This window comes from Heterodontus francisci, chromosome 12 (assembly GCF_036365525.1).
Source record: "Heterodontus francisci isolate sHetFra1 chromosome 12, sHetFra1.hap1, whole genome shotgun sequence".
Taxonomy (NCBI): Eukaryota; Metazoa; Chordata; class Chondrichthyes; order Heterodontiformes; family Heterodontidae; genus Heterodontus; species Heterodontus francisci.
Window position 1 is genome coordinate 64,037,573 of NC_090382.1, and position 18,072 is coordinate 64,055,644.

Genomic DNA, 18,072 nt, shown 5'->3' on the forward strand with positions numbered 1-18,072 from the left:
GCAGACTTCAGAGGCTGAGCAATGAAAAGAAAACTTCTTGCTTCACACAGGCAGTTATATTAGTCACTGGAATGCTTGCCAAGAGGTTTCACCACTGTGGCTGAAAGTGTGCAGGAATATGCTCCCAGCCTATGTCCTCAGACATGGCATCAGATCTCTGTACTCTACACTGGAGAAGGTCAAGCTCCCAGAAGTTGTCAGCAATGAGACACATTAAGGGTCTCTACATGAGCAACAGTAGTTTCCACCAGTTCTGCTAAAGCCACTGGCTGAGCATCTTGTAGGAGTGGTAGAATTACTAAACCTTCTTTTAAGACAAACAGAAAGGATTGATCACTCGGTGACAAAATAATTCAGTACAATATTGTGTTTGGATTTAAAATCTTTGTCACATGTGGAATTTTGGCCTATAGTTTCTTATGGTTAGATTTTTTTTGTCTGTATTGTCAGAAAGTCATTGATGCAAAGGTTGGTTGAATTGTTTCAATTGTCTTTAAAGTGATGTCAAGGAAGTGGTAACAAGGATAGTTAATGCTGAGGGTCCTTTTGTGATTTCCAGATAAAGGAATTGAGGAGGTAACTAAAAATACTGTGGCCCATACCCCACTCCTGCGCCGTGGCAGTCACCCGAGCCATTTTCCGCTTCGTCTGGGGATCTAAAATGGACCGGGTCCGGAGGGACACGATGTTCAAATCTCTGGACATGGGCGGGAAAAATGTACCCAACGTGGCCCTCATCCTGATGACCACCTTCGTGTGCGGCTGCATCAAGCTATGTGTAGATCCCCAGTACGCAAACCCCAAGTGTCACTACGTGCTGAGGTTCTATCTGTCCCCGGTGTTGCGAAGGATGGGCCTGGTCACATTGCCGCGGAACGCACCATGCAGTTGGGTGGCGCCGTGCCACCTATCCTTCGTGGAGCAGTTTCTGCGGAAAAACACCTTTGACCACCGGTCCATCAGGCAGTGGGCTGCACGGAATGTCCTCAAGGCCCTACGGGAAAAGGAAACGGTGGATCCTGTCGGATGGTTCCCCGAGCAGACCGTCAAAGTCATTTGGCGGAATGCCTCATCACCAGAACTTTCAAACAAGCACCAAGACGTAGCTTGGCTGGTGGTGAGAAGGGCCCTCCCCGTCAGATCCTTCATGCACACCCGAAGTCTCGCCCCCTCCGCACAGTGCCCCCGCGTTGGCTGTGGTAGGGAAGAGACGGTCGCCCACCTCCTCCTGGAATGTGCCTTTGCAAAGCAGGTGTGGAAAGAGATGCAGTGGTTTTTGTCAAGGTTCATCCCAAGCAGCTCTGTAACACAGGAGTCTGTGCTCTACGGGCTGTTCCCAGGGAAGCACACCGAGACAAACATCAACTGCTGCTGGAGGGCTATCAATTCGGTGAAAGACGCCCTTTGGTCTGCCCGAAACTTGCTGGTCTTCCAGCGCAAAGAGTTGTCCACCGCCGAATGTTGCAGACTGGCACATTCCAAGGTCCAGGACTACGTGCTGAGGGACGCACTAAAGCTTGGGGCAGCCGCAGCAAAGGCTCAATGGGGAAAGACCACAGTGTAAGGTTCCCCCACCAAGCTGGACTGAGGGGCTGGATCCATGGGAAACCCCTCGAACTGTATCGTTAATATTCTCAATTGCTGTAAATGTAAAACTGTAATTGACATGACAATTGTGAAACGGAAGGGTTGGGAAGAAACTCATGACAGTATTGAAGGAAACTGATCTCCCTTGCAATGTTTGTATTTTTTGGTGCTGTTTGGAAACTGTTTGGCAATGTAATTTTTACAGATTTTTATGAATAAAGTATATTTTGGAAATAAAAAAAAACTAAAAATACTGTTCTATCTATTGTTCCCTGGCCTCTAGCTGCAATGCATTCTGGAGCCTCTCTGTGTTGTGGTTTTTTCCCCTTACTTCTCACCTACATTCAATTCTTCCTCATCTGATGCTGCCTCTACCTGTTGCCATGCCTACTCCAAGAATGCAGAAAACAACCAAGATGTGGCCCCCTTTGTCTGGGTCATATTGTATGGAGCCTTCAAAGCACCTGAACACCTGCTTCAAAATGCCAATGGTCTGTTCCATGATGTTCCTTGTGGTCCCATGGATGATGTACCTTTGTTCTTCAGGTGTGGTGGGGTTGTAAATGGATGCCAACAGACATGTGTATAGGTGGTACTTCGTCCCTTAGCAGCCACCCCCTGGCAATCATGGAAAAGAAAGGTAATACATGAGTGTCACGGAATGACTGCATAATGGCAGCTGCCAGCAAACTGGCACACACATTATTCTTGTGTGACAATCACACATCAGTTGTATATTGGAGGGGAAGCTCTTCCTGTTGACAAAAACTGTTGGCCGTTATAGTTACATGACTGTGGGTCTATTATGCCCTGGACACAGGGGAAGCTGGCCACTGCTCCAAATCCTATAGCAGGCAGCTGGTCCAGCTACAACTGGCTACAGAGGTCAGCAACAGACTATCTGATGAAACACAGCCTTCTCATGCAGCGTTCCTCAGACTAACTCTTGACCTACAGACCCTGTGGGCTGGGTACGACCTTCTATGAGTAGCCTTCCTCATCTGTAATCGTCTAACAGGTCCACCTGCTCCTTTTACTGACAGTTGTGACTGCTGCTGCTCTTCCTCCAACTGCTCATCCATCCAAAGGAATTATGCAAAATCAGCAGCCATGATCAGCAATGAGTGCTTAACAAGGCTAAGTAAGAGGGAAAAAAAATCAGATAGGAGCAAACTGTAAGCTTAGAACTGGGTTGTAAATACAAAATACTCACAATAGCACACAGATCCTAATGACCTGAATGTTGGCAGGTGAGTGCTCCATTAAATAATACTGCCAGTCATGTTAGTCACTTAGTGAAACTAATCTGCTTGGTTCTACTCAGCAAGTTTGCTGCTGGACAGGATTTGTGACTTGTTCAATTAAAATTGCATTGGTGTCCTAATGACATCATAGGACCCCAATGTTAATTAATTTACGAGCCACCCTCATGTTACTCATAAGTCCATTTGGAATCTGAGTCAGTTTCAAAGTCAAAATGGCAGCTGGTGATTTTCCATCAGGAATGAAGCAGTAAATTGACTTTCACGAATCTAACCACTCTCCTGCCCCATTGTTAATTGTGTATCAATTGTTCAATGATATGCAGATGGAGGGTGGATGTCACTGGCAAGGCCAGCATTTGTTGCCCATTCCTAATTGCCCTTGAGAAGGTGATGGTGAGCTGTCTTCTTGAACCTCTGTAGTCCTTGGGGTGTAGGTACATCAACAGTGCTGTTAGGGAGTTCCAGGATTTTGACCCAGCGACAGTGAACAAATGGCGATATAGTTCCAAGTCAGGATGGTGTGTGGCTTGGAGGGGAACTTGAAGGTGGTGGTGTTCCCATGCATCTGCTGCGCTTGTCTTTTTAGATGGTAGAGGTCGTGGGTTTGGAAGGTGCTGTCAAAGGAACCTTGGTGAATTGCTGCAGTGCATCTTGTATACGGTACACACTTCTGCCATTGTGTGTTGGTGGTGGAGGGAGTGAATCTTGAAGGTTGTGGATGGGGTGCCAATCAAGTGGTGCTGCTTTGTCCTGGATGGTGTCGAGCTTCTTAAGTGTTGATAGAGCTGCATCCATCCAGGCAAGTGAAGAGTATTCCATCACACTCCTGACTTGTGCATTCTAGATGGTGGACAGGAGGTGAGTTACTCGCCACAGAATTCCCAGCCTCTGACCTGCTCTTGTCGCCATGGCATTTATGTGGCTGCTCCAGTTCAGTTTCTGGTCAATGGTAACCCCCAGGATGTTGATAGTGGGAGACTCAGCGATGTTAATGCCATTGAACATCAAGGGGAGATGGTTAGATTGTCTCTTGTTTGAGATCATTATTGCCTGGTACTTGTGTGACGTGAATGTTACTTGCCACTTATCAACCCAAGCTGGATGTTATCCAGGTCTTGCTGCATATGGATATGGGCTGTTTCAGTATCTGAGGAGTTAACTGTAGCCTTACTTGAGCACTTATAAGGAGACTTACTGAGACTAGTGGAGGGTTTGACTGAAGAGTTACATGTTTGGATTCCTTTTAGTCAGCACAACAAATGTGAAACTGAGTAAAGATAGGCTCTAGCATTATTCTTCCACAACAAGCTTTCTGGAATTCAACAGCCATTTGCACTGGATATGTTGAGTTAAAAACAATGTGAGGAATTTTAATCTCCAATCTCCTACCAGTGGGCAGCACAATGCATTGGTTTAAAAAAATGGTCTAAACTAAGGATAAATCCTTTTTGTTTCTTGACAGGAACATTGGGCCAGAGAGTGGTGCTGGAAGTCTATTGGATGCCTCTGTTGCCCTGCTTCCAGGTTCAGGGGCCCAGGTGAGTCTGTGCTGGGCCAGTTTCTGAACCATTTAAATGACCTGGTCCTACAAATCCAGGTGGTTTCAGGTCTGTTCAGCTGCAGGACACTTCAGGCACAGTTCTTCCTGATTAGTGCCCATATGCAAGAGGGCCACATAAAACCTGGCCTCCAGCTATCATCACACCTATTGCGACAACTTAGTGCTACAGTATGTCATCATAACAATTATAGTTTATTTCTTTTACTCTTTCATGTGGCCATGTGACGATGTAACAACTAGGAAAAATCAATGGCATGTGGCAAGCCCTCAAACTTTAGAACACTAAGGATGCAAAATTCATTTGCATAGCACCACTTCTATGGCTCCTGCATTTGCCCGAAGTTGCTGAACATGTGTAATCATTATGTCACTGATGTTAACGGCAATGCAAGAAATTGGCCAATGAATGTGCAGGTTAAACTTTCCTTATTCATTCCTGAGACAATAAGCATTCAGAAGCAAGATGGGGCCTATTCTGGATATTCAAAGGTCCACTCAACATGTTGCAGCTGAAATGCTTTTAACTTGCTTGTGCTCAGGTAAAGTTGGTGCAAGAACTGTGATGAGCTGCTGTGGAGGAGTTTTAAGGTTTCTGCTGAGCACAGAAAGGCTGAGAATTACATTATTCTGCGATATGAGCAGGACAAGTAGAGGAGGAGGCAAAGAGGAGAACCTCTGCAAGGATGGAGGAGAAGGAGGGCTCTCTTTAGGCCCTATCCTGAAAGGGTCTTTTGGGAGCACAAATTCTACATTGCGATAAGCCAAGAGCAGTCCATGGTCACTCCATCTGCAGTTTCCATTTCATGGCACCTTTCAGGATGACGGTGAGGAGAGAGTAGAGATGGTGCATGAGGCATTAACTTACTATCATCCGGGATGGCTTTGACACCGGTGCCCATGATCCTGAGGACTATCTGCTCAAGGGTGCTGAGGGGATGGATTCTTGGTGATCCTCTGCCGATCATCTGTCTCCCCCGCCTATTGTAGGTGACCTTCTTCTGCAAGGAAGAGGGCAGTTTTAGTGATTGTGTTGCACTGTGTTTGGGTGATGTGCCTGTCATAGCTGAGTAGCTGGAGATGTGTAGAGCCAGTGAGAGGTGGCTGTGAGGCTGGCAGCATTGGAAGGTGGATGAGGGTGAGGTGCAATACAAAGATGTTAGGTGTGATTGATGGAACACCGAGCAGTGAGAGAGGTATGTGCTTTGGTGGGTGAGAGATGTGGGGCTAAATTTAATCTTACTGGCAGGGTTCCTGGCAATGGACTGAAAATGCAAGAGGACCCCTGCCTCGGCCCTTCAAAACCCCACCTTTAAACCAGCGAAACTGAATGCCGCTTGGGCAATTAACTTCCCGGCGCTTGGGTCCCCGTCCCTTAAAGGATGTGGATCCCGCCTCCAAGAGCTGCCGGCCCACAGAGGGCCAGCAGCTCAGTAGTATCGACAGCGCCAGTATACATCAGGTCTGGGAACAGGCCCAGTGCTGGAGCTCCAGACCAAAGGTGAGTGAGGCAGGGTCACTGGGGCCAGTCCAGTAGGTCCGAGCGATTTTGGGGGTGGGGGGGGGAAGAGTTAACATAGTGATGGGACTTTGCCGCCAGGGGCCCTCCTGCTTTTTGCGTACAGGACATACCTGGGCAATTTTCACGTTGCCAGGTAGATGCCAGTGTTGTAGCTGTACTAGAACAGCTTGGCTAAGGGCACAGCAAGTTGAGCAGCACAGGTCTTCAGTACTATTGCTAGAATGTTGTCAGGGCCCATAGCCTTTGCAGTATCCAGCCCTTTCCTATCCTGAGTGGTGTGAAACAGGGCTGTGTTCTCGCACCCACACTTTTTGGGATTTTCTTCTCCCTGTTGCTTTCACATGCGTTCAAGTCCTCTGAAGAAGGAATTTTCCTCCACACAAGATCAGGGGGCAGGTTGTTCAACCTTGCCCCTCCAAGAGCGAAGACCAAAGTACGGAAAGTCCTCATCAGGGAACTCCTCTTTGCTGACGATGCTGCTTTAACATCTCACACTGAAGAGTGCCTGCAGAGTCTCATCGACAGGTTTGCAGCTGCCTGCAATGAATTTGGCCTAACCATCAGCCTCAAGAAAACTAACATCATGGGGCAGGACGTCAGAAATGCTCCATCCATCAATATTGGTGACCACGCTCTGGAAGTGGTTCAAGAATTCACCTACCTAGGCTTAACTATCACCAGTAACCTGTCTCTAGATGCAGAAATCAACAAGCACATGGGTAAGGCTTCCACTGCTATGTCCAGACTGGCCAAGAGAGTGTGGGAAAATGGCGCACTGACACGGAACACAAAAGTCCGAGTGTATCAGGCCTGTGTCCTCAGTACCTTGCTTTATGGCAGCGAGGCCTGGACAACGTATGCCAGCCAAGAGCGACGTCTCAATTCATTCCATCTTCGCTGCCTCCGGAGAATACTTGGCATCAGGTGGCAGGACCGTATCTCCAACACAGAAGTCCTCGAAGCGGCCAACATCCCCAGCTTGTACACACTACTGAGTCAGCGGCGCTTGAGATGGCTTGGCCATGTGAGCCGCATGGAAGATGGCAGGATCCCCAAAGACACATTGTACAGCGAGCTCGCCACTGGTATCAGACCCACCGACCGTCCATGTCTCTGCTATAAAGACGTCTGCAAACGCGACATGAAATCCTGTGACATTGATCACAAGTCGTGGGAGTCAGTTGCCAGCGTTCGCCAGAGCTGGCGGGCAGCCATAAAGACAGGGCTAAAATGTGGCGAGTCGAAGAGACTTAGTAGTTGGCAGGAAAAAAGACAGAGGCGCAAGGGGAGAGCCAACTGTGCAACAGCCCCGACAAACAAATTTTTCTGCAGCACCTGTGGAAGAGCCTGTCACTCTAGAATTGGCCTTTATAGCCACTCCAGGCACTGCTTCACAAACCACTGACCACCTCCAGGCGCGTATCCATTGTCTCTCGAGATAAGGAGGCCCAAAAGAGTGCCTTCAGTCCATTCTTGATATCATGTGGAGTGAATCGAATTGGCTGAAGACTCGCATCTGTGATGCTGGGGACTTCAGGAGGAGGCAGAGATGGATCATCGACTCAGAACTTTTGGCTGAAGATTGTTGCAAATGCTTCAGCCTTATCTTTTGCACTGATGTGCTGCCCATCCTTGAGGATGGGGATATTCATGGAGCCATCTTCTCCTATTAGTTGTTTAATTGTCCACCACCATTCATGACTGTGGCAGAACTTAGATCTGATCCGTTGGTTCTGGGATGGATTAGCTCTGTTTAGTGCATGCTGCTTACGCTGATTGGGATGGATGTAGTCCTGTGCTGTAGCTTCACCAGGCTGACACCTCATTTTTAGGTATGCCTGGTGCTGCTCCTGGCATGCCCTCCTGCACTCTTCATTGATCCAGTGTTGATCCCCCGGTTTGACGGTAATGGTAGAGTGGGGGATATGCTGGACTAAGTCAGTCTATCCCATTTCGCATGGTGGTAGTGCCACACAACACAATGGAGGGTATCCTCAATGTGAAGATGGGACTTCGTCTCGACGAGGACTGTGCGGTGTTCACTCCGACAATACTGTCATGGACAAATGCCTCCGCGACAGGCAGATTGGTGAGGATACGGTCAAATATGTTTTTCCCTCTTGTTGGTTCCCTCACCACCTGCCGCAGACCCAGTTTAGCAGCTATATCCTTTTGGACTTGGCCAGCTCGGTCAGTAGCGGTGCTACCGAGCCACTCCTGCTGATGGGCATTGAAGTCCTCAACTCAGAGTACATTGTGCCCTTGCCACCCTCAGTGCTTCCTCCAATTTGTGTTCAACATGGAGGAGAACTGAATCATCAGCTGAGGCAGGTGAGTGTGGGTAGGGGGGGGAGGGGTGGCGGTAAGTGGTAATCAGGTTCCTCGCCTATATTTGACCTGATGCCTTCAGACATCATGGGGTCCAGAGTCAATGTTGAGGACTCCCAGGGCAACTCACTCCTGCCTTTATACCACTGTGCTGCCACCTCTGTTGGGTCTGTCCTGTCGGTGCAATGGGACAGGACATATCCAGGGATGTTGATGGCGACATTGACTGTAAGATATCGTCATACTCACCAAATCATATCAGGCTGCTGCTTGACTAGTCTGTGGGACAGCTCTCCCAACTTTGGCACAAGTCCCCAGATGTTAGTCAGGACTTTGCAGGGTTGACAGGGCTGGGTTTGCTGTAGTCGTTTCCGGTGCCTAGGCCGATGCCGGGTGGTCCGTACGGTTTCATTCCTTATTGACTTTGTAGCGGTTTGATACAACTGAATGGCTTGCTAGGCCATCTCAGTGGCATTGAGTCTGGTGTCATATATAGGCCAGACCAGGTAAGGACAGCAGATTTCCTTCCCTAAAGGACATTCGTGAACCAGATGGGTTTTTACAACAATCGGCAATGGTTTCATGGCCATCATTAACAAAGACAAAGAACAAAGAACAAAGAAAATTACAGCACAGGAACAGGCCCTTCAGCCCTCCAAGCCTGCGCCGATCCAGATCCTCTATCTAAACATGTCGCCTATTTTCTAAGGGTCTGTATCTCTTTGCTTCCTGCCCATTCATGTATCTGTCTAGATACATCTTAAAAGACGCTATCGTGCCCGCGTCTACCACCTCCGCTGGCAACGCGTTCCAGGCACCCACCACCCTCTGCGTAAAGAACTTTCCACACATATCCCCCCTAAACTTTTCCCCTTTCACTTTGAACTCGTGACCCCTAGTAATTGAATCCCCCACTCTGGGAAAAAGCTTCTTGCTATCCACCCTGTCTATACCTCTCATGATTTTGTACACCTCAATCAGGTTCCCCCTCAACCTCTGTCTTTCTAATGAAAATAATCCTAATCTACTCAACCTCTCTTCATAGCTAGCGCCCTCCATACCAGGCAACATCCTGGTGAACCTCCTCTGCATCCTCTCCAAAGCATCTACATCCTTTTGGTAATGTGGTGACCAGAACTGCACGCAGTATTCCAAATGTGGCCGAACCAAAGTCTTATACAACTGTAACATGACCTGCCAACCCTTGTACTCAATACCCCGTCCAATGAAGGAAAGCATGCCGTATGCCTTCTTGACCACTCTATTGACCTGCGTTGCCACCTTCAGGGAACAATGGACCTGAACACCCAAATCTCTCTGGACATCAATTTTCCCCAGGACTTTTCCATTTACTGTATAGTTCACTCTTGAATTGGATCTTCCAAAATGCATCACCTCGCATTTGCCCTGATTGAACTCCATCTGCCATTTCTCTGCCCAACTCTCCAATCTATTTATATTCTGCTGTATTCTCTGACAGTCCCCTTCACTATCTGCTACTCCACCAATCTTAGTGTTGTCTGCAAACTTGCTAATCAGACCACCTATACTTTCCTCCAAATCATTTATGTATATCACAAACAACAGCGGTCCCAGCATGGATCCCTGTGGAACACCACTGGTCACACGGCTCCATTTTGAGAAACTCCCTTCCACTACTACTCTCTGTCTCCTGTTGCCCAGCCAGTTCTTTATCCATCTAGCAAGTACACCCTGGACCCCATGCGACTTCACTTTCTCCATCAGCCTGCCATGGGGAACCTTATCAAACACCTTACTGAAGTCCATGTATATGACATCTACAGCCCTTCCCTCATCAATCAACTTTGTCACTTCCTCAAAGAATTCTATTTTTGGTAAGACATTACCTTCCCTGCACAAAACCATGTTGCCTATCACTGATAAGCCCATTTTCTTCCAAATGGGAATAGATCCTATCCCTCAGTATCTTCTCCAGCAGCTTCCCTACCACTGACGTCAGGCTCACCGGTCTATAATTACCTGGATTATCCCTGCTACCCTTCTTAAACAAGGGGACAACATTAGCAATTCTCCAGTCCTCCGGGACCTCACCCGTGTTTAAGGATGCTGCAAAGATATCTGTTAAGGCCCCAGCTATTTCCTCTCTCGCTTCCCTCCGTAACCTGGGATAGATCCCATCCGGACCTGGGGACTTGTCCACCTTAATGCCTTTTAGAATACCCAACACTTCCTCCCTCCTTATGCCGACTTGACCTAGAGTAATCAAACATCTGTCCCTAACCTCAACATCCGTCATGTCCCTCTCCTCGGTGAATACCGATGCAAAGTACTCGTTTAGAATCTCACCCATTTTCTCTGACTCCACGCATAACTTTCCTCCTTTGTCCTTGAGTGGGCCAATCCTTTCTCTAGTTACTAGCTTTTAATTCCAGATACTGCCATGGTGGGATTCAAACCCATGTCCCCAGAACAATACCCTGGGTTTCTGGGTTATCAGTCCAGTGACAATACCACTAAGCCACCGCCTCCCCTATAATGATGCCTGAAGTATATAAAGTTATTTTGAAAAGCTACAAGATGATACCACTCACTATTTAATCAGCGTAGCTTAGTGAAGGCCACTTTGAAGGCCGAAGAGGCAACAAAAGGTAAGTCTTAAATCACTTTTGTGGGGCCAGGATGAGCAGGAATTCTCCTCTGGGCCCCATAAGGATAGTCTTAGCTTCTGCTGCCTCAGGCTCCTCTTTACCTTCCCATCCGCAAGACTGCCAAAATCCTCACCCTGCCACTTACCTTTAAATGGCAAGCAGCCTCCCGATTGCATGATTCTAACCATTTCAGGCAAGCTGCTGGCTGGTGGGATGGAAATCAGGCCCAGCACCTAAAATTGGCCGCGACTCAAATTGATAATGCTGGTGTTCAATTCCTCACCACAACCCTTGCCCACACAACATCCGTTCACAGTTAAAATTTCTCCCCTTGTCTCCTTTACTGCTCAATTGAAAAAAAGTAAATCGACTCATCCTTTGAGGTTGAAGTAATAATGGTTGTTCAGGTGGACCATCCTAGATAATGTGGAGAAAATATGGTCCATTTCTCATAACTAGATATACGTGTACATATGTTTTTCCATTATATACTCTATGTTGGCTTAATTTACAGTTGAACTCCATACCTTTGTTATTGTAAACATCAAGGTAATTTGGTGCTGAAAAGATTGTGATAAGTGAAGGGAAGCCTGTAGTTTGGCTCTTCCTGTACATGCGATAGCTGAAAGGTAAGTTCATGATTAATACACAATTACGCAATATTTTTGCGCATAATCCTTTACGCTTTCCCACACTTGCTAGCCATCCAACAATAAATATATATTAAGCAAATAAAAATGTACCATCAAAAGTAATGTTTTCATTTTGAAATAGTAATAACAGTAGTTTTATATGATGTAGTCATTTAGAAACATACAATATCTTGATGGAAAGGCATACTTTACGATTTAATGAAGTTATATTAAAATACTGTTTCATTCATCTAGATTCTACATTGTTTTAATACAAAGCATGTAGAGTACGAAAATTTCAGCTTCATTTGGACTTTCAACCTTGTTTGTCATTGTTTTAACTAAAGTAATATGTAGTTCTGTTGCCCAAAGTAGCAACAAATTCAGTTTATACTTCTTGACATGCTGTAAATTACTGTCACATTTGGAGTTCATTCAAAGAAAATTGTACAATGTAAAAACTGGAAAGAAAGATAAATTGACAGCTTATGCTTACAAGTTTTGACATCTTAATGTTCACTTTTAAGTACTGGACACTGCACTATAATGTAAGGCATTTATGTACTGAATATAAGCAAAAGCTATATCTAGTGCAGACAGTATATTTTTATAAATCATTTTGCCTTACTATAGGATAAAATACATCGGCCTCAAAATTTCTGGTATGTAGCGATCATAAGTATCAGTTGTAGCCAGGGAGAGGAGCAGACACCAGCTTTGATGAATTCTGGCACATTATGACCAGACCTCAAAACTTTGGTAGTGGGGGCATCGGCAGATCATCTGCCTGCATGCCTTATGCCAAGGTGGTGTGTTTGGGGAAGTTTCTGGGCTACCCGTGAATGCTGTTGTAGGCTTCTTAGGCATTGTCCAGGATGAAAGATTAGGAAAATTGGTCCCAAATTTTTAAAACTGTAACAGAAAACAACATTGTTTCTTCAAATTTTTCAGCATATGCTGAGTATGGAAAGATTTATAAACTTACCCTGCATCTTGTGCTTCATGGGCTCTAATAACTGATAATAAATTATTGTTCTGCAGGAACTCACAAACAGCAGGATAACTGAAAAAGAGAACATGTACAACAGTATCACTGGAAGTCACCTTAACCAATGTAGTAACTGGAAATGAAAAACTGGGGCATGGCAACAGAAAACAGTAAGGTGCAATTTAGTTAAGTATTGTGCCCATGGAACAGATAAATGTCCTTGAGATAACTTACCTTGCAACTAAGTTTAGGCAAACCTAGACATTTGATTGGGTATTGCATTCTGGATTTTTTGGTATGCTGCAGCCTATGCCAGAATGGCCCATTCTCATAATGGTGCCAGGTTTGGACTTCTACAAGTGACAGCAGAAAATTGCAGGTAAGTGGAATTTAAAGGGATAGGGACAATTAAATGGGAGACTTGTAATAGGGAGACAACAGCTCCATAAGTCTTTGGAAGCGGTCAAAAGGCATTTCAATCCATTAGCAGCCTGTACTAATACTGAAGATTAGAAATTCAAATGTGAAAGATGAAATTAAAGGGAAAGGAAACCGAAGGCATAACATGTCCAAATTCAACTGATGGAGCAGCTCAGCAACCAACAGCAATTTGCATACTCCCATATGGATTAAAAGAAAGTTGCTCTGTTGCCAGGCTAAGCTGTTACAGGGTATAAATACTGAAATATAGCAACTATTTGCTGAAAACTGGCACAGATTTCTGCAAGAATACCTATCAGATCCTCTAACTTCCAGCAATTAAACATTTTTTTGTCAATAAACAAGTTGATGAAGCAAACACGAGAGGTTGCGATGTTACAGTGGATTTCCACTCTGCCCTTTCACCTCAGCATATCACAAAACCGCTCATAACCAAATTAACACAAAATTAGTTAAAAAAAATATTGCGCCGTGTGCTGAGAATGTATGCTTGAAATTAAAAATGCTCTGTTCGCTGGCATTAATATGTCATAAATCACCAAATTATGGCAAAAATATTGGAAATACTTCAAACAAAGGAATTGTACCTTAGTACAATAAAATGTATGCACAGACATGAATAAAACATTCCTCATTGTCCTTTCAGAATGACAGAGGTACTATTTTACCAGGTATATATAAGACGTCTGCAAACGTGACATGAAATCGTGTGACATTGATCACAAGTCGTGGGAGTCAGTTGCCAGCATTCGCCAGAGCTGGCGGGCAGCCATAAAGACAGGGCTAAATTGTGGCGAGTCGAAGAGACTTAGTAGTTGGCAGGAAAAAAGACAGAGGCGCAAGGGGAGAGCCAACTGTGCAACAGCCCCAACAAACAAATTTCTCTGCAGCACCTGTGGAAGAGCCTGTCACTCCAGAATTGGCCTTTATAGCCACTCCAGGCGCTGCTTCACAAACCACTGACCACCTCCAGGCGCGTATCCATTGTCTCTCGAGATAAGGAGGCCCAAAAGAATATATAAACAAAGGTAAAATTATCTGAAAAACATTTCTTGATCTATAAAAAGGCAGGACTGCTTTTTTTAAAGTTTTAGTTTTCCCAGACATAGCCAGAGGATCAAATTGCATCTTTCTTTAAAACATCTCTCTCCATTCATTTGAGACAGATGTGTTAGCAGTAATCGTGATAAGCTAATTTAGTAACAAAAACACTCAAAAGTTTAAGAAATACAGAATAAAAGTTTTAACAAAGAGAAAATGCCCAATGAATCAGGAATGAGGAACAATTGTGAAGCCTTTACAGAAGGCAAACCCTTGATGCACATCTCAGAGACATAACCAGAACATTGTGGAGAGAGACAGAAATAACTTGATGCACAGAGGCATTTAGCTTTGACTAATTGTGACTATTGGTGGAAAGAAGTCATAAGCCTTTCTATTAGTATATACATAAAAGGAAAACATACAAGATAACACTTATTTATGGTAATGTGGAATCTGAAAAGACTACCTATCGTGTAATTCTCAAAACTAACTGAGAAATAATGTACTAAATTGAACCCAGCCAAATGTGTACTGGTGTAATGCTGAAATGAGTTGTGTTTTATAAAACTTGATTATGTCTCAATAAACAATTTTAACTTGTGATTGTCATATTGCCAATCAGGTTACCTTTGTATCTGCAAAAACTAAACAAATGGGAGGTGAAATTCAACTCTGGCAAGAGAGTAAAATTGACATATGTGTATACTCAGCCTGATTTTCCCTTCCATTGAAATCAATTTATTTCCTGATAGCTAGGATCAGTCAAGATTAAATGGTTTTTAAACAATGCTGAACTTTATTCAGGTTATTGAAAAATAATTTTATAATTCAATTTGGTTTGGTCGAATGTAGGTTGGCATGAATGGGCTAAATATGGCTATCATACATTAATTAGTGATATACATTAGTCATTCCTTTACTCCATTCATAAATTGGAAAGAAATCAATCCACAGTCTTTTAATGTATAAAATTTATAAACCTGTAATGAGAAGTAAGTTTCACTTATAATGAAACTCTTTCAGCTCCCCTGACATCTATATTGATATTCTAAAAGGCACACGTGTATAGTTACATATCATAAATAAATACTAAATAATACATTTTTGCGCCATAGATACATTGGGGTGCATTTCTCCAGAGTGGACTTCGGACAAGGGAAAGACATCAGGTAGGAGACCTGAACAGGATAGGAACCTGAGCAGGAAAGTGGGTAGAAGCTAAGAATGGATGAGCATTACTCCTTTAGGATTAAGGAATCAGAGAAGGGGGTGGAATGTGGTGCTTCACAAGGATGGGCAACAGTATAATTGCTTAGTCAGTAATCTGGTATTGGCATGACTCTGTCAAATTCACCATCTTCTACAATAACAGCCAAGTGCCTCCCCTTGAGCTGCATGGTTTTCTCCTCAAAGAGGTTGAGGTATTTAAGGTTGGGAAGCCCCCTTCAGTGTCCTGCCTGTGGCAGACATTTTGCACCCATATATCCTGCAAGAAGATAGAGTATGGAAGAGTAAGTGAAGGAAGCAATTTTTGGACTATGCATATAAATAATTGCTTGTGGCGAGCTGAATAGCCATTGTGCAAGATGGACAGATAGTGCTCCTCTTAATCAGAGAGCATTGCGAAGTACTAGTTGTATGAGGGTTGCTTTAAGAGGGTGAAGAGTATGCTGATGCCCAGGGAGGACAATGAAGAAAAGGCAGAGGGGTCAACTGTGCTACCTGCCTGCCCTGCTGAGAATATGGAACCTGTTGCAATACGGTCCTGCAGTTCTTGCATGAAGGAGCTGGCACTCAGTGCCAGTGTCACTTCCCTCCAGGTGGAATAAGTGATATTTCTGGGTGACTTCCTGGTCTTCAAGAAGGCTTGGAGGTCTGAATATGGCAAATACTGCATTCTTCTTCTCTGTGTCTTGATGCCATGCCCTGTGGTCATCTTGGTGTTAATGTTGCTAAAGTTGTCATACTTCTTAAAGTGTGATAAAAATATTGGTAAGATGTGCAGTGAAGTAAGGTGAGAGTCAGGTGAGAGTGCCAAGCATTATTCTTTTCTTAAATAAAAGCAAAATACTGCAGATGCTGGAAATCTGAAACACAAATTAGAAATGCTGGAAATACTCAGCAGGTCTGCCAGCATCTGTGGAGAGAGAAGCAGAGTTAACGTTTCAGGTCAGTGACCCTTCATCAGAACTGTCTGGTTGTCCTCCAGTCTGATGAACAGCATTTTTAAAGGCTGTATGACTTCCCTTGCAGTTTAGCTGTTTACACCCATTTTATGCCAATAATTACTCCAATTGGTATGCAAATAAGAAGACCCAGGAAACCTCCATGTAACTCCCTCTACAGACCACTCTGGGCATAACATATCTTTTAAAAAGGTGCTATGGTGACTTAATTCATTTTGTAGCAATTCCCCCTCCCATAATTTTTTCATCAGTTAATTCATAGTTTAGTTTCTACTCTTTCATTTGATTTTCCTCACTTCTTTCTTTCGTTAAATCTAAAATGTTCTGTAAATGTTCTTTTTGTACATTAAAACAAACGTAATCATTTTAATAAGATTTCAAAAAGGTTTCATAATGCTAAATTGTTGATCAATTAAAGCTGCATATTTTCTCATTTGCACCAGTATGCCATAATTTTCAAAAATGTAAGTACTTTTGTATACAGACTGGTTTTAACATATTTTAAGGATGTCTTAATGTAAAGTAGTCTGAACTTGGTCTGTTTACCACAGTTTAAGTCCTAAAATCATAGAATCATAGAAAGTTTAAGGCACAAAAAGAGGCCACTTGGCCCATTGTGTCTGTGCCGGCTGAAAAATTATCCACCTATTCTAATCCCACCTTCTAGCATTTGGTCCGTAGCCCTGCAGATTACAGCACTTGAGGTGCATATCCAGATTCCTTTTGAACGAGTTGAGGGTCCCTGGCAGTGAGTTCCAGACCCCCATCATCCTCTGGGTGAAAAAAATGTTTCCTAATCTCTCCTCCAATTTTTCTAATATCACTTTAAATCTATGCCCCCTCGTCACTAACCTCCCTGCTAAGGTGAATAGACCCTTCACCTCTACTCTATCCAGGCCCCTCAAAATTTTGTACATTTCAATCAGATCTCCCCTCAGCCTTCTCTGTTCCAAGGAGAAGAACTCCAGCCTATTTAATCTTTCCTTTTAGCTTTGTTAAAAAACTTTTTTTTATAATTCTCTGCTACACTAGAACCCTCCTATGTTCTATGTTTATAATTACCTCTGAACTTGATCAACAAGATTTAGGGTTTCAGGTCACTTCTTTTAAGTGCTTGGATCAGTTCTTCTATCAATTCTGGGTTTTCATTTTCTGTTGGTGGGCAGGTGGGGGAGCATCAGAGACTAACAGGTTGCCAGAACTCTTGACTTTCTGCTGAATTCAATTATCCACCATAGTTAGTAAACTTCTTCTGTTTTAGAGGAATGGAATGATTTACAAGACTAGTACTCTGTTTCTCTGCATTTTCTTTACAACCATTGATGTTAAAAGGATCCATTGGTTTATGGATCAGGAGCATTATTCTCCCATTTCCTTAATATTTGCTATGTTTGGACACTATTCTTGCTACTTACTCCGACACAGCAGTTCTTTGAAAGTATGATGCAAAAAGGAAGAAAAACATCTATTCACAAAGCATCTTTCAGGACCTCAGGACATCCTAGATGTTTAAGAGCCAATTAAGTACTTTTGAAGTGCAGACAATCTTGTAATGTAGCAAATGTAACAATTAAACAAAGATGGTTACATGACTTCATGATGTTACAGAATACAAAAACAGGAAGACATCATTAAAAAGTAAGCCTCAAAATTCCTCAGGAATTCTGACAGAAGGCTGGCAGGATCTCAAGAAAATGACAGAGACTGAATATGCCAAGTTTCCAGCATTTCCATGATTTTTAAAAATTACTCTTAAGGGAAAGACTCTCCATATGCCCTTCATAAGGCAAATGATAGCCAGGGAACACAGTTAAAGATGGGGACTGAGACTTGTATCAGAAGAGGCTGGTACACCAAGTGAGTGGAAGTGACTGCTCTCTAAAAGGACATG

At 44.0% G+C, this 18,072-nt stretch overlaps 1 protein-coding gene across 1 annotated transcript in view; it reads right to left on the bottom strand.

Annotated features, from left to right (window-relative positions):
- LOC137375885 (protein phosphatase 3 catalytic subunit alpha-like) overlaps nt 1–18,072 on the bottom strand; it is a 567,998-nt gene that overhangs the window by 80,545 nt on the left and 469,381 nt on the right. Inside the window, exons 9-10 of the mRNA XM_068043519.1 lie at nt 12,508–12,585; nt 11,418–11,512 (exon numbers count right to left, since the gene is read on the bottom strand). Of these exons, the coding sequence (XP_067899620.1) occupies nt 11,418–11,512; nt 12,508–12,585 (173 nt within the window). The remainder of the gene's footprint in view (nt 1–11,417; nt 11,513–12,507; nt 12,586–18,072) is intronic.